Source organism: Lissotriton vulgaris, chromosome 6 (genome assembly GCF_964263255.1).
Source record: "Lissotriton vulgaris chromosome 6, aLisVul1.2, whole genome shotgun sequence".
Taxonomy (NCBI): domain Eukaryota; kingdom Metazoa; phylum Chordata; class Amphibia; order Caudata; family Salamandridae; genus Lissotriton; species Lissotriton vulgaris.
The window spans coordinates 1,753,686,500-1,753,702,768 of record NC_141694.1 but is presented as its reverse complement, the minus strand read 5'-3'; the positions used below and the strand labels follow the sequence as shown (position 1 = coordinate 1,753,702,768).

General features: G+C 48.3%; 1 protein-coding gene across 2 annotated transcripts in view; it reads right to left on the bottom strand.

Moving 5' to 3' along the window:
- The window catches only part of CDC42BPA (CDC42 binding protein kinase alpha), a 1,012,118-nt gene extending 996,756 nt beyond the window's left edge, over window positions 1-15,362 (bottom strand). For both annotated transcript variants that reach the window (XM_086927989.1, XM_086927990.1), the window contains exon 1: window positions 14,702-15,362. In XM_086927989.1, coding sequence (XP_086784115.1) covers window positions 14,702-14,879 — 178 coding nt within the window. In that variant the 5' untranslated portion in view covers window positions 14,880-15,362. The remainder of the gene's footprint in view (window positions 1-14,701) is intronic.
- Between the last annotated feature and the right edge of the window lie 907 nt (window positions 15,363-16,269).

Genomic DNA, 16,269 nt, shown 5'->3' with positions numbered 1-16,269 from the left:
ATTGGTAACAAAAGGTCACATAACAAAGCTAAACAAACTATCAAGCCAGACCTAAGTAGCGTGCACTCTTTGGTGACCGAGGCGACGCGGGTGGCTCCTTGTTATTTTCTATAACCTCACTCGTTCCTACAGTTGCTTCATCTGGAAATACAAACAGATACAATCTGAAGTCTGTGGCCTGCATCTCGGCGGCGCTCCCTTGGATTTGCGAAGGCCCTCGGTCATCTGTCTCCCTGTGCGGGGGAATCAATACAAGCACTTTGACAACTGAGCCAGCCAATGACGGGGCAAGGTGCTGAGGCCAGCATCTGAACACAAAGCGCGCCCGGGAGCCGGTGCGACGAGCAGGCGTCTTCGGGGCCAGGCCGGTCACAGCGAGCGTCAACGACACCAAGGGCGAACCCCATCTGTCATGGAAAAAAAAGAACACAGCTCGCAAATCCAGCTGTGGGTCTAATTAAAATAAATACAACTGAGTCCTCCAATTTTAGGCACCAAAAGATAACAGTGGAATACAAAATCGGCGGCCAAACACTCAAAAAATTCCCTACGGGAATGTTGTGACTTTTCAACAACATATCACAGTACGCGTTTTGTGCATACCAAATTAGTCACCATGCAAGAAGGGGATGGACGTCAATCGGTTGTAGCCAGAGGTTGCAGACACTACTCCAACGCTCAATTGCTTTATCTGGCCTTATGGGTCGGCAGTGGCAGAAATATTTATTTTCTGTAGTTTTCATTCCTTGTCCTTCCTCTACCACCATAAGCAGCAAATAAGAGGCTGCCGAGAGGCTAAGGATGGGACCAGTAATCAACCCTGTGACGTCACGCCTGCTACCCCTGGCATTTTGGCGAATCAACTCCAATGAAGGCCAGAGACGTTCCTCCTCATTGCAAAACAAAAGAGTAAGTAAAATGTGCCTCTTTCCGTGGTCCTTCAGGGATCTGAGGGGGCGACACGTGCCCACTTTGGTTCAATAGGCTCAGAGAAGACATGCGAGTCGGCACGAGCCGCTGGCACTGAAGGGGCTCCCTCTACAGCATCCCAGCAGATGGCCACCACGGTATCAATATCTTTCAAGGCAGCAAAAATGACTTCCAGATTATCATGACAATGGATTATTGATCAGCACTTCTCCCAAGCCAGCAGCATCCACGGAGCACATCTGCAGGTTATCGACTGGCCGACAGCTCGGAGAATCCTTCTGTTTTTATATTATCCGACTGACCATTGCACATCTACGGCTCAGGCTTCCTGGGGAAATGGCTTCTTTCGTTGCTTCTGGTAAAACCTATGATCAGTCTTTATGTAGTGCCATTTTAGAAGACTGAGCCACGCTGCCCCAGGCCCACATCACCTGGTGGCGCTGAGAGCAAAGACGGCCAAAAGGATCCAAGAATCCCTACTGAGTTCTTGATTAGTTCTCAAACTACCATGTTTTCAGTTTTTTGCCCTAATTTTCAGCAGTTGTTTAAAGAGGTAGAGTTATACGGGATAAAGCACCCCAAGTTGTACATCATAAGGATAATGCAAGTCACCAATGCAAGTCACCAAGGCGTTCAGTGCTACTCCCTTTATATTGGGCTCCAGTTTGACTTGCAATATCCTTATAAAGTACATCAGGAGTACTTTATTCCTTATAATGCATCGTCACACCATTACCTTTCCCACAAACCACTTAAATCCTTGGTGTGCTGCCAGTGGCGTAACAAAACTTGAGGGGCCTCCCTGCAAAGGACATGGAAAGTGCCCCCCACCCTCCAGACCCAGTCAGGAGCTCTAAGGCCAGGGGCCTGCTGCCTGTGCACAGTGCTGGAGGGGGGCACCGTGGAACACAGGCCCCCCTTCACCACGGGGGATGTGGGGGCTAAGGTTACGCCTCTGTTGTTGTTCTTTCATATGTAAGAGAGAGCATGTTTGCAAACGAAGAATAAAAGCAAAATCTCTAGGGCAAAATTAACCACACCAAAAAAACTTAGATTTGTGTTCCAAAAAGATATCAGACTCAAGGAATTACAAGTCAGATGTAATAAAAAACGAGGAGATATTCTACCTTTTCTATATTTACCTAAGGTATGCAAAAAATATTAATGTTGTCATAAATATCTCTTCTCTGCCTATCAGTATTCATCTAAAAAAAAAAACAGAGCAGAAGGAGGACAATTCAAGCTTAGATTTCATTTTAAATAATGTTCCATATCCTGCCTTTCTCCTAGGCTTCTCGCTCCGGCAGCGGACACTGTGATGGCAGAACTTAACAGCAATATGTTTTTACAGTTGAGTAGCAACATCATATCTTTATTACAGGCCACTAGGTACGTCACACGTAGCCTGTAATAAGTAATTAGAGACAGGCTTTTTATACAGAGATTGCAGTACCCCATGCATTACAAGTAGACGTTGTCTTCCAAAAAGCAATGGTGCAAATCAAAATATATATATTTTTTAAATGTATTTATTAAACGCAAATCAAAATATTTATGTAACAAATGTGCAGTGATTGCTAATATTTCTTAGTCTACCACTAGACTGGGGAGGAGGAAGCATCTGTACCAGTCCCATCACGCTCCGTGCTGGGGTAACAAGGGCTAAGAGTAAGTAAGTAAGAGTACTACGTATCATAAAAAGGTAGGAGAATGTTGGGGGTTGACTTTAAAGGCGTGGGCAATATTCCTGTGCCCACTCCCTGCTGTTTGGCTGCAGTCAGTATTCTGTGACTTCGCCATCAGTTCAGGCTTGCAGTAGACGGTCAGATACCCCGTCACCAGCTTGTAGGTGAGTTGCAAACACCAAGCTCACCTTTAGGTCTCTAGGTGTCGATGCAAGGTACATCCCTCTATGACCATGCACCCCAGAAATCCAATACCACCTATTGCACAGGACATCATGGGTTTTCGCAGAAAAGGCCAAAGGATCACGATGAAAAAAAAGGCATACTGTTTCCATGTCAACAGAAATAACTGGGAGCAATTCTTCAGGGGGCCCTAGGAGAGAATAAATAACAAATAGATAACGTGAGAAAAGCCTTTTGACCGGGTTATTGGGGCTAATAAACAGTTCATGAAGATGCTACCCAACTCCATCATGGCTTCAGCTTCAGCCCAAGGCTAAGTCTTGTTTTGTAGACAACACTGTTAGACCCCCTGCCCTTCCTCTGTGACGCACCATGACAGTGCTTTAGACAACAATGTGGTGGAGAGTTTGGAGCATGTGCTCCGTGCGAGCCCTTCTCAGCAGGACTGCCATATTTGTTACTGGACACCGCTCGGAATTCTGGGAAGATATGCCGGCACTATAAAGTGGCTACTTGGGCTTTGTCTTCCAAGTCCTTGATTCCTGGGCACTGTTCACAAGAGGATGACAGCATTGGACTTCCATGAAGATGCCATGGACGCCAGTGCTGGTGGCTTATACATGATCCGCTGATGGACCAATCAAAATGCTGTTGTCCAGAACTCAGCAGAAATGCTTGCCTCTGTGAGGAAGCCTTGGCATAGCACGTCTCACTGTTATTACTTCAAGCTTAGTTTGTTCACCTTTGTTCTCCTGGCAAAGCCATTTACGGTTCTCAGCACTTTCATGTTCAAAATGGAGTGCAGGGCAGTCCATCAAGATTTTCTGAACGCTCCACCTCTCTCTCAGATTTGAGAGTGACCATGTACTGTAAGTAGCTAGCAACTCTCCCACTTTAAACCTGGCAATTTTGTGAGGGACCTGACGCAACATAGCAACCTACATGAACATGTTCTACTGGGTGACTTTTCAACTTTCCATGATATTGATTCTAAGCAATAAAGGGGACACTACTTACATCTTCTTTAATCTCCTTTCTTTCCAGAGTTTCATCTCCCAACTCTCTCTGCATGTACAATAGGCTGTCATCTTCATCGGCAGGACTTCATTACTTTTGCCCACTAACACCTGACACTGAGGCCTAAGCTCCAATCCTCTCTGCCATAAGGCTTATGAATACATTAGCTCTTGGTATACTTGAATAAGTCAACAGCCCCTTTCTTATAACCGGTCAACTTGCCCAGATACTCTTCCCAACACTCAGAAAAGTGGTACTCGATTCACCGCCCATGTTCCACATCCACAGACAACGACTGAGCAAGCTAGCTTCCTCTGTGACACGGTCACTATATAGACGAAGTGCCCAGGTGGTCAAACCTATCCAAGGCCTCTCTACTGAACACTGACCATATGCTGTCATATCCCTAGCCATCCAGATTAATCCCAAACCTTTGCCCAGCCCCTACGTTCAACACCCGTCCCACTAGGGTTTCCCGAGATTCAGCATCTTCTCCCTTGTACCCCATCCCATTATACACCTTCCCCCTCAACCATAGGTCTGCAACCACAGTGCATACCTTTCAAGAAATTACTCCGCCACTACCCCCACCTTGATGAGGTGCACATGTCCACCAACCGATTCAGCTCTGAGCTGAACACCTACTCTCGGGCTGTGAGGATGGTGTACACTATAACAAGCCCACTGTTGCTTCATGAGTTGTTCCGTCCTCTAGAGTCCAGGTTGTCTCCATATTCGTAGAAGTTACATTTTTATGCATGCAAATTTCAGTCAGAACTAGTCTAACACATTCACAGAGCAAATTGCCTTTTACCCAAAGAGGGAATCCTTATGATAAAGCACATCATGGTCTCTTCTCTCGCAAAGAGCACATCTGGAGTGATCTAGAAATACAACATAGGGCAGAACTTCACAAGTCACTCAACGTTACACTACTCCTAAATAACAACTGCCTATGTAGGCTATAGTGACTAAACGCACTGTGAGCAGCAGTATCTACGGAGGAGACCACTAGAAGGACAATACATCACACACTTAAATAGACTGCACACAGGGTACTATTTTTCCAACATGGTGTCATCATGTTACGCCTATACCTATGTCGATATACATCTAAATCCCTCCGTAGGCCTTATAAGCTACGATTCTTAAACGTCAATCCACGCGGCAATACTCCACAATGACTTGTCACTTTGATGTTAAGAGGAAGCAAAAGAACCAATACAGAAACATATAAGTGCTTTGTATTTGCATCGCAAAAGACCGATCTTCATCAAAAGTCATTTCTCCATCATTCACAAACAGAGAGAACAAATTATTCCAGAAGCATAGTTCGTCTTTGTCAATTTTCACATTTTGAGCTCCTTGGTTAGGAGCGGCTCCTGGGGAAACAGCTGCGATTGAGTTACTTCCTTAGCTGGTACCACAGAACCGAGAAAATAGAAAAATAAATGTAGCTAACTGCTGTAGTTGTTGGAAGCAGTACTCACTAATGCCACGAAAACCATCGCGGAGGAGTGCACGGCATGACAACTATGTTCAAAATGGCCACAAGTGATCTACAGACAGCCTTCTAAAGAATACAGTGAAAGCAAATACAAACCCGACTATTTACTCACAAACAACAAAGAGGTGTATAAAAAAAGATAACTTTTCTAATCTGGAGGTTTAAGTGAACCACCGACCCAACTCTAGCTTTGACTGTACCCCCTCCTCAAGGACACCTAGAAGGAAAATAGCACCATCCTCAGTGACGTCATTGGTGATGCCATGTACTCCAACTGCAGCGCTACTGCTATTTGACACCTGTACAGTACATGCAAGAAAGCTTAGTGGGCCTCATGCAAGTGGGAGTCCAGCACCACTCTCAGAGTAACACTATACCTGTGCAAAGATGGACAAACATCACCAACCTCAAGAAAGTTGCAACGTTTTTCAAGAAATAAACAGCGAATGAAAAGGCAAGCATAAAGAACTATTTACAGGGGAAAATAGAACGCACGTGTGTAGACATTTTTCAAGTGAAATCATCAGCTTTCAATCGTGAAAGGTCCACATATATATTTTTGCTGAAAAAATGTTAATGTGCACAATCTTGTGCCAAGACAACAAAATTTGACAAACCCACAAAGTTGCATAGTTTGTGAAACTCGCAAAAAAATCGACAGCTGAATTTTAATTCACACCCCCACCCCAGGTTAAACCCTGCAAAAGTAAGATTTAAATAAAAAGTCAAAACAAAGTTTGTGGAATTGCTCTAATACAGTGAAGACGGGCTGTGCAATTGAAAAATCGAGATCAAGTGGTGGACGTGATCAATAATAGCATTAATTTAAGAAGATGCAATCTTGAAAAGGTACTAGAAAAAACACCACCAGGTGGAAGACACATGTACATATAAAAAGCAGAGATGTTCAACATATATTCAAGGAGGGTTGGATCACTGTCAAATTTTCAAGATATCTACCTAAATTAAAAGTACAAACAATTATTCACAATGGGATTTGATTACCTCGTCAGTAATAATTATTAAAACCTGGCAAAGGTCTGGGCCAGAAGAACCCAAGATATATACCACGCACATATATGATGGGAAGCATGACGTCAGAGTCCTGACGGAGAAAATAGTGCAGCCATCCCCGAGTGACCGCTGTTTCCTTGCCAGTGGTCACTGCTTTTTATCAACACTCCACTACTGAATACCTTTCAAATTAAAAGTCAGTATTTGCTCATCTTCATTTTACCACCTATAGGTTGTCCAGTCCATCTAAGTTTATTACATCATTTACTGCTGATAATTTGCACTGTTTTTAGAAGCTCCACATTTTACTGCATAAGAGAAATGCAGCATATGGGGTAAAAGCAAACTGCCCAGGATCAAAGTATGGTCGTGAAACTCGGCCTTCCGGGATCCACATTTAGAAACTTAAAAACTTGGCCACGCCCTCTTAGTACGCACATAATAATGTATTAAAGCACGTGCAATTGATTCTATGATTCTTTGCAGATGTCATGAAAATCAGCTTTTTTAATATAGAAATGTATACACTGCTATAAGCCTGTGCAATAGTGTAACACAACTTTGTCTATCAATGACGTCACAACAAACAAAAAACATGTTTTTAATTTTACATCAGCTGTCAAGCCTTAGCACCTTACAACACAAACGCCCAACATCTTCAATAAATAAAACTGCGGGCGAACAGAAATTCAGTATTTACCAAGCAAACAATTCAATCACCTTTTCTTAAAGGGTTCAGTGTCATATGTGCTGCTTGTACCAAACAGTCTCATATATGGGTGAAAAATACAAATGTGAAACTACCCTACAAGAAAAAAAAATCCAGCTTCGGACAATATATTTATATTGAATTTCGGCATGACCCTTCACATCAGTTCTCACTCATTCTTATATGCAGATTCCAAATAATTGTCTAAATTGGGGAAACAATGTGTTCCGTATCCCCAAGCAACCAGTTGGTTGCTGCACCCGGGTTGTCGCGGCTACTAGCAGCACAGAACCTCTCACAGCAGACCCGAAAAGTAGAAGAACAAAAGAGAAAAAAAACGGACAGAATGACAGCACGTTCTTTTTTTTTCCTCATGGGACGAGCCTTCTAACATTTTTTTTTATTAAGGGCAAGTAATGACAGGTCCTCGGTAGCTGCACTTCTGTTCTGTGTTTTTCCTCAAGGTCTGAGCACAGCCCTCTCGCGGCAGAGCTGCGGTTCTATTAAATTGGCAAGGCTCTCTCAGAATACATGCAGGCTCCGTTTATCTACACACAGGCGAGCGACCCCACAGTATGTCAGAGAGTGATGAGGGCAGAGACCCCTGATTTACAATCACTGCTTGCAGAGATGTAAACTATCCCGCACCCTCACACACGGCCCCGGCCGTCATCTGCTCGTCTCAGCCATGTTTACTTTCGTCATCAGAGCCGCGTCCCCTCCTCGCATTAGTGGCCGGGGGGCTGCCGCGCGCACCTGTTGGCAGGGGCCGCAGGGCAGAGGGCTTCTCCCAGCCGGCACGGGCCCATTTCCCTTCAAGCAGGGACATCATCCTTCCTGCCTGCCCGCCTCCCTCGCCCCTCCTCCCCGTGACCTGGAAAGGAAAACTCCAGGCTCTGGGCCTAGCAACCAGACAGCAGGCCGCAGAGGGGACTGGACAACACCACCACCTGAACGGGGCTACACGCACCCCTACACAAGTCCCACACACACCCGTCACCCTCTTCACCACAGAGGGAGACATTTCCGGCCTTTCCTTCCAGCGGAAGGCGGAAAAAAATACATATAAGGGCAGCAGAACCGGCGTGCGTCAGTAACCAGGAAATGTGCCATGTGTACAGGGCATAAGGGCTGCGAGCTCACCCTGACAGGGTGAAAGAAAGGTCGTCAGTGGGAAAGTGCAAAAAAGGGAGAAATATACAAAGTGGGTAGCAGGCCCAGGTGTAAATTCAGAGAGTGGAAGTGTTAGGGGCGTCAGTAGTGAAACATATATACGGCTTCTCATTTTATGGTTATTTTTCGGTCTATATTTACCCATGTTTATTTTTTTAGTAATCGTTTATCTGTACTTATTTTCTGTTAAGTTAAACAGTTAAGCGGAACCTAGTATACTGCTCCGTGTAATTAACTGATAAATGTACACTCGTGCTACAGTGGCTGGCAGGCTTTAACGCTGTGAACACCCAAAGGTAATAAAACAAAACAACCCTATCAAAACATGCACATTTACTGCCAGTGCTGTGCACATTTGAAGTGGTTTAAGTCTCAATAGCAAACCTCTCTCCTTTTACACGGCAAACCTGGCATGTCAGTCATGACTGACAGCATTTAGAGTAACTCAAAATATAACCCAAATTTCCAAACGTGATACATACAGACAGGAAAGGAGATGCTTTTCAGAATTTGTCCTAAAAATCAGTAACAACGGAAAACTGAGCAGCTTAATCAGAAAAGCTTGGCACACGCCACGGTTAACAATGTCACAGAAGGAAAAACAACAAAGTGAGCCCACGGGGAGGGTGGAAACAGCAGCAAAGCAGTAACATGTACTTAAGAGGGCATTGGAACGACGGTGGCCACCTTTGAGTGTGAACTGGTACCGAGAGAACATAATGTCCATCATGTAGGGCGGGTAAGTAAACTGATATGTGGCTGGGACGCAAAGTTGGCCAAAAGGATTAAGTGGAGCAGAAGTGCTGTGAATTAAGGGGTTTGCCATAGGGTGGAAGTGGAGAAGAAGTGCTGAGAGTGAATGATTGCCAAAAGGTAAAAGTGCTGTTAGGGAACGGTTCGCCAACGGGAGGGATTGGAGTAGAAGTGCTGTGAGTGAATGGTTTTGCCATAGGGTGGCAGTGGAGTAGAAGTGTTGTGAGAGAATGGTTTATCAAAGGGTGGAAATGGAGTAAAAGTGTTGTGAGTGAATGGTTTGTCAAAGAGAGGAAGTTGGGTATAAGTGCTGTGAGTGAAGGTTTTACCAACGGGTGGAAGTGGAGAAGAAGTGAAGGGTGAGACAAAATGTGGAGGTGCAGTAGAAGTGAATGGTTTGCCAAAGGGTGGAAGTGGAGTAGAAGTGCTGTGAATTAAGGATTTTGTCATAGGGTGGAAGTGGAGTAGAAGTGCTGTGAAGGGAGGGTTTTGCCATAGGGTGGAAGAGGAGTAGAAGTGTTGTGAGGGAATTGTTTATCAAAGGGTAGAAGTGGAGTAGAAGTGCTGTGAGTGAATGGTTTGCCAAAGGGAGGGCGTGGAGATGAAGTGAAGGGTTTGCCAAAGTGTGGAAGCGCAGTAGAAGTGCCGGGAGCGACAGGTTTACTACAGGACAAGTACAGGAACTCCGGAATGGTCCATCTCTGCTTTACTGGTGTGAGAAAGCACAGTGTGTCAGTGCTTTGTGATGAGTGTAGAGAGACACTACAAGATGCTAGTGCTGCAGAGTGCGTGCAGGATGTAAGGAACAATTCTGGAGGGTGACGTTAATGGGTGTCCATTTTCTGAAGGGTCTACTCTGTGCATCAGAATAAGTGCAGGATTCTGGCACGGTATTACTTAAAGTCTGTGGGGCTTGTTTAACAGTCACAACCACAAGTGCAGAACTTTTGCAGTTCCAGTCACTACTGTGTGATGATACAATAGGTGATAGATAACAATTGTAAATTGATACTTGTATAGCGCACTACTCACCCGCAAGGGTCTCAAGGCGCTTGTACGAATACAGCTGTGGAACCCATCCTAGCTTTTCCTGTGAGGCGTCCTCTCCTGGGCACCCCCAAGGTGGAGGCCAGGCATCCTTAGCGTTGTAGGGGCAGTTGTGGAGATTAAGCAAGCTATTGCCCAGAGTTGCAGAGTGGGACTCCATGATTGGAATAGGCACTGAGGCGAGAATTATCAGGTCCGTGGAATTTTGAGCCCAAGACCCGCGAGGCGGGGAACCCTGGTCCCGGGCTAGACCTCTGCATCAGGGTCTGCCGCTCTAATCATTGAGCCACACTTCTCCACAATTATAGTGTTACAACGTTATAACCTAAAATGTGTATTTGTACAGCGCATAGAGGGTGAAAGCAGGGTTCCAACAGGGACACTTTTACATTGTTGCAGGATAAGAGGTTTTCTGCCATTCGTATCTAGCAGAATGATACAGATAGGGCCTATAGGGCGAGTGCAGGGCTATTGGTAAATCGTCACATGCTACAGGGTGAGTGTAGGGCAATAGTTACACTGTTGTGGAGAGAGCATGAGGCGTTGAGTACATCGTTCTGTCAGGGTGGTAAATTCTGCTGCTTTTGGGTTAACGAAGGGTGAAAGTTACAGTGTTGCGGGAGGAGTGCAGGCCTGTTTGTCAACAGTTATAATGCTATGTGGTGGGCACACGGCATCAGTCGTAGTGTTGCCGGGCACAAGGTGTTAGGTGAGTGCAAGGCGATAATACAATGTTGCAAGATTTGTGAAGTGTGATAAGTTACAGTGTTGTGTGGTAAGTGCTGGGAAACAGTTACAGTGTAACAGGGCGAGATGTGAAGTACAATAGGCAGAGTGTAGGCTTCTTGCGGGGTAAAGTTACCTGGCGAAGGGCATGATTGCACTGCACACTAATAGTGCTTTGGTTTGGGAGTGCATGGTGACAGTTACATTGTTCCAGGCTGATAGTTGACAAACAGGCCTGCACTCCTCCCGCAACACTGTAACTTTCACCCTTCGTTAACCCAAAAGCAGCAGAATTTACCACCCTGACAGAACGATGTACTCAACGCCTCATGCTCTCTCCACAACAGTGTAACTATTGCCCTACACTCACCCTGTAGCATGTGACGATTTACCAATAGCCCTGCACTCGCCCTATAGGACCTCTCTGTTTTAAGTGAGTAGAGCTCTCTTAGTGGGAGTGTAGGGTTCCTCCCAGGGGGACAAGTTAGTGCTAAGGAATGACTGTCAGGTGAAAAGTATTGTGTTGCTTATTGAGCGTAGCTCGTCTCTTCTGAAAGTGTGGTGTTGTTGCACTGTAACAGGTGTTGTAAGAAGAGTTTATTCATGCTGGATGGTGAAAGGTTCAGTTTTTTGATGAGAGGGCAGTGTTGGTGCAGTTTTATGAGTGCATGCTGTTGCACAGCGATATGTGCAGTTCTCTTGCACGGTGATTGGTCCAGGCCAGGAGTGTGATGAGTGTATTGTAGTTACACAGTGACAAGAGTAGTGTTTTGTGGCGGGTGTAGTACTGCGTAGTAAGCACAGTGTAGTTGCACAGTGACAGGCTCAATGTGGTCTTAGGAGTGTTGCTTCTCAGAGAAAGTTCTGCGTGGTAAGTGTGGCTGCATAGTGATAGGGTAAATGCAGTGTGGTCAGAGCAGCTGAACGGCAATGAGTGTAGTGTTGTGTGGAGGGTGCAGTGCTGGAGGGGATGTGCAGAGTGGCTGTGCCGTGACAGATTCAGTGCAAGGTGGCGAGTGCACTGGTCTTGCACAGTGATATGTTCAGTGTTGTGTTGTTAGTGCAGTGAGGCGGTGACAGATTAAGTACAGTGCTGCTGCATGGTGACAGGTGAGGTGCAGTGTTCGGGGTGCACTGCTGTGGGGTGATGACAGGTTCAGTACAGTGAGTGCAGTGCTGGTGTAAGATGACAGGTTCATTGCAGCGTGGCTAGATCAAAGTAGTTGCACGGTGACAGGTTCAGGGGAGTGTGGAGAGTGCAGGTTCCATGCAGCGTGATGACATCAGTACTGCTGCGCATAGACTGGTTCAGTGCACTTTCTGAGAGCAGTGTTGCTGCACAATGACAGGTTCAGAACAGGGTGGTGAGAGTAATGTGTTGCACAGTAACAGGCTCAAAGCAATATGGTGAGACAGTGTTGCACGGTGTTAAGGTCTGTGTTGACACCAGTGCGTCTGCACGGTGGCAAGTGCAGTGCGTTGAGCGCAGTGCTACCGCACAGTGACAGGTACAATGTGTTGAGCACAATGCTGCCGCACAGTGACAGGTACAGTTTGTGAGTGAAGAGTTTTAATACGGTGACAGTGAGTTAAGGGCAGCTGTGCTGCACGCTGACAGGTACAGTGCAGAGTTTGAGAGCAGTGCTGCTGCAGGATGACAGGTTAAGTTCAGTGGGAGTCAGCATGCACGCTGGCAGGTTCAGTACAGTATGGTGAGGGCAGTGCTGCTTCACAGTGACAGGTACTGTACAGGCTGTACAGTACCTGTCACTGTGAAGCAGCACTGTGTGGGCTGTTGTGCTGCACGAGAACAGGTACAGTCAGTGTATTGAGCACACTGCTGCTGCACGGTGACAGGTAGAGTGTATTAAGCGCAGTGCTGCTGCATGGTATCAGGTCCATTGTACTTGGGGAAGATTTGTAACAGTGTGTGAGAGCAGTGCTACTGTACAGTGACAGGTTCAGTGCAGTGCTGCTAGGGCCAATCGTGCTTCACGCTGACCGGTTCAGTACAGTGTGGAAAGGGCACTGCTGCTGCACGGTGACAGGTATAGTACAGTGTATTGAGCACACTGCTGCACAGTGACAGGTAGAGTGTATTGAGCACACTGCTGCACAGTGACAGGTAGAGTGTATTGAGTGCAGTGCTGCTGCCTGGTGTCAAGTCCATTGTACTGAGTAAAGAGTTGTAACACAGTGACTGACAGATACAATGCAGTGTGTGAGAGCAGTGCTACTGTACAGTGGCAGGTTCAGTGCAGTGCTGCCAGGGCCAATCGTGCTTCACGCTGACAGGTTCAATACAGTGTGGAAAGGGCACTGCTGCTGCACGGTGACAGGTATAGTACAGTGTATTGAGCACACTGCTGCACAGTGACAGGTAGAGTGTATTGAGTGCAGTGCTGCTGCCTGGTGTCAAGTCCATTGTACTGAGTAAAGAGTTGTAACACAGTGACTGACAGATACAATGCAGTGTGTGAGAGCAGTGCTACTGTACAGTGGCAGGTTCGGTACAGTGTGGTAAGGGCACTGCTGCTGCACGGTGACAAGTGCAGTGTATTGAGCACACTGCTGCACAGTGACAGGTAGAGTGTGTTGAGCACACTGCTGCACGGTGACAGGTAGAGTGTGTTGAGCGCAGTGCTGCTGCACAGTGACAGGTAGAGTGTGTTGAGCACACTGCTGCACGGTGACAGGTAGAGTGTGTTGAGCGCAGTGCTGCTGCATGGTGACAGGTAGAGTGTGTTGAGCGCAGTGCTGCTGCATGGTGACAGGTAGAGTGTGTTGAGCGCAGTGCTGCTGCACAGTGACAGGTAGAGTGTGTTGAGCACACTGCTGCACGGTGACAGGTAGAGTGTGTTGAGCACAGTGCTGCTGCACAGTGACAGGTAGAGTGTGTTGAGCGCAGTGGTGCTGCACAGTGACAGGTAGAGTGCGTTGAGCGCAGTGCTGCTGCACAGTGACAGGTAGAGTGTGTTGAGCGCAGTGCTGCTGCATGGTGACAGGTAGAGTGTGTTGAGCGCAGTGCTGCTGCATGGTGACAGGTAGAGTGTTTTGAGCGCAGTGCTGCTGCATGGTGACAGGTAGAGTGTGTTGAGCGCAGTGCTGCTGCACGGTGACAGGTAGAGTGTGTTGAGCGCAGTGCTGCCGAATAGTGACATGTATACTGTGAAGAGTTGTAACACAGTGACTGACAGATAGTGTAGTGTCAGAGAGCAGTCCTGCTGTACAGTGACCGGTTCAGGATAGTGCTACGAGGGCAAGTAGTGCTTCACGTTGACAGGTTCAGTACAGTGTGGTGAGGGTAGTGCTGCTGCTTGGTGAGAGGTACAGTACAGTGTGTGCTGCTGCACAGTGACAGGTATAGGGCAGTGTGGTGAGTGCAGCACGGTGACAACAGTGTGTCTGCAGGGTGCCATGTTCCTTGCTGTGCGGTACAAACAGTCTGGACAGCGACAGGTACATTGCAGTGTGAGCAGTTGTGCTGCACAGTGACAGGTTCCGTGCAGGGCAGTAACGGCAGTGTGTCTACATAGTGACAGGTACATTACAGTGTGAGCAGTCGTGCTGCGGTAAGGCCAGTGTGCCTGCTCGGTGACAGGTTCTGTGCAGTGCTGCAGTAAGGACAGTGTGCCTGCTCGGTGACAGGTCCCGTGCAGTGTGCCTGCTAGGTGACAGGTTCTGTGCAGTGCTGCGGTAAGGCCAGTGTGCCTGCTCGGTGACAGGTTCTGTGCAGTGCTGCAGTAAGGACAGTGTGCCTGCTCGGTGACAGGTTCTGTGCAGTGCTGCGGTAAGGACAGTGTGCCTGCTCGGTGACAGGTCCCGTGCAGAGTGCCTGCTCGGTGACAGGTTCTGTGCAGTGCTGCGGTAAGGTCAGTGTGCCTGCTCGGTGACAGGTCCCGTGCCGTGCGCCAGAGCAGGCCCCCGCTGCAGACCCCCGGGCCCAGGCTCACTCACCCCACTCCACATACTCCAGGATGTTCTTCTCCCGGCGCTGCGGGGAGTTGCAGCACTCGTCGTAGAGGCAGATGAGGATGTCCAGCAGCGTCTCGACGCTCAGGCACCGGCCCTGGCTGTTCACGGGCCCGTCCAGGATGAGCTGCTCCAGCTGCTTCAGGCGCACCTCCCCGGACATCTTGGCTCCGTGTGCGGCAGCGGCGGCTGCACTGGCAGCGGCGGGGGAGGCCGGGCGGCTTCACTCTCCCCTGTGGGTGCAAGGCATGGGTCCCCCCAGAGGGGTACTGCCAGACCCGGCGGGCTGCTGCTCTCTCCGCCCCGAGAGGGGGCGCTCTCCGGTCACACCGGCCGATCCCGATGCCCTCCGCCGCCTCCTCCTCTCCTCTCCGGCCGGGGCTGCCGCATCTCCCGAGGGTGGTGGTGGCCCTCCCTGGCAGGGCGCCCCGCAGTCTCCCCTCCTCTCTCCGCTCAGCTCCTGGGCCGCCCTCTCCTCGCTCCGAACCCCCTTCCTCGTCCGATCCCCGCCCCTCTCACCCGCTGCACAGGGGCGGCCGCTCCCGGATCTCGGGATCCAACATGGCGGCGCTGGGCGGAGGGAGGGGGGGCCGGGGCGCGGGCACGCAGGCTCTGAGGGGGGCACAGGGGGGGCCGCTCCTGCAGCGAGGCGTCTCTGTCAACGGGGGCCGGACCGGGCGAGGGGGTGGCTGTGGCGACAACTGAGGCTGCAGCGGCAGTAGTGGGGAGGAGGAGGAGGGAGGAGCCGACCGGGGCCTGCGGGAGGAGGAGGGAGGGAGGGAGGGAGGGTCACAGGATGCAGCGCTCCCAGCCTCGGCCAGGGATGCCCCCAGCTCCCTCCGCAGGCTCCATCCTGCCCTCCTCACCCCACACCGCCCAAGGTCGCCCGGCCCGAGTGTGGGAACCGAGGCACCATGGCCAGCGCCCGCTCTCCTGCAGGAAAAGAAGCATAAAGATAAGAGCGGAACAAAATATAAATATTATCATTGCCATCTCGCTAAGAACAGCCAAGTTTCTATCTGAAAGTTAATTATAAGCAGTCACCGGAGTTCTCACGTTATTTTATGCACTGTAGGTGACACGTAAAGGGGCACTAGAAGCGGACTCGTGCACTTTATTTTGTGTCTGCATTCATAACGTTTGCATACCAGCTGCGCTGTAGCTGTCATTGAATGCTGGTGTCGTGAAAATGCAGACCACGCCTCCAAAAAACTATGCAAGCATTTGTGCTCGTGTTGTCAATTTATTGGGTAGCAAGGCTAGAATAATGTTACAAATAGAATCTAATTTGGTTTAAGCTGTTCGCGGACCGTTCAAGTTATTCCATACATGCCAGGAATTTAAAACTTTCCTGTCCCTAATTATAAGTACAGATCTGCAATTCCCAGAATGCAGAGATGATAAAGGCTAGTTAAATGATCTGAGAAACTAGGACTAGAAGTATGTAAAGAGGAAAATATGACAGAATTTATCATGGGATGTGCTGCACTGGCTCCAGCAGGACATTAGCGGCACAATCTTTAAAACAAATAAAAAAAATATGACGTGCCCCT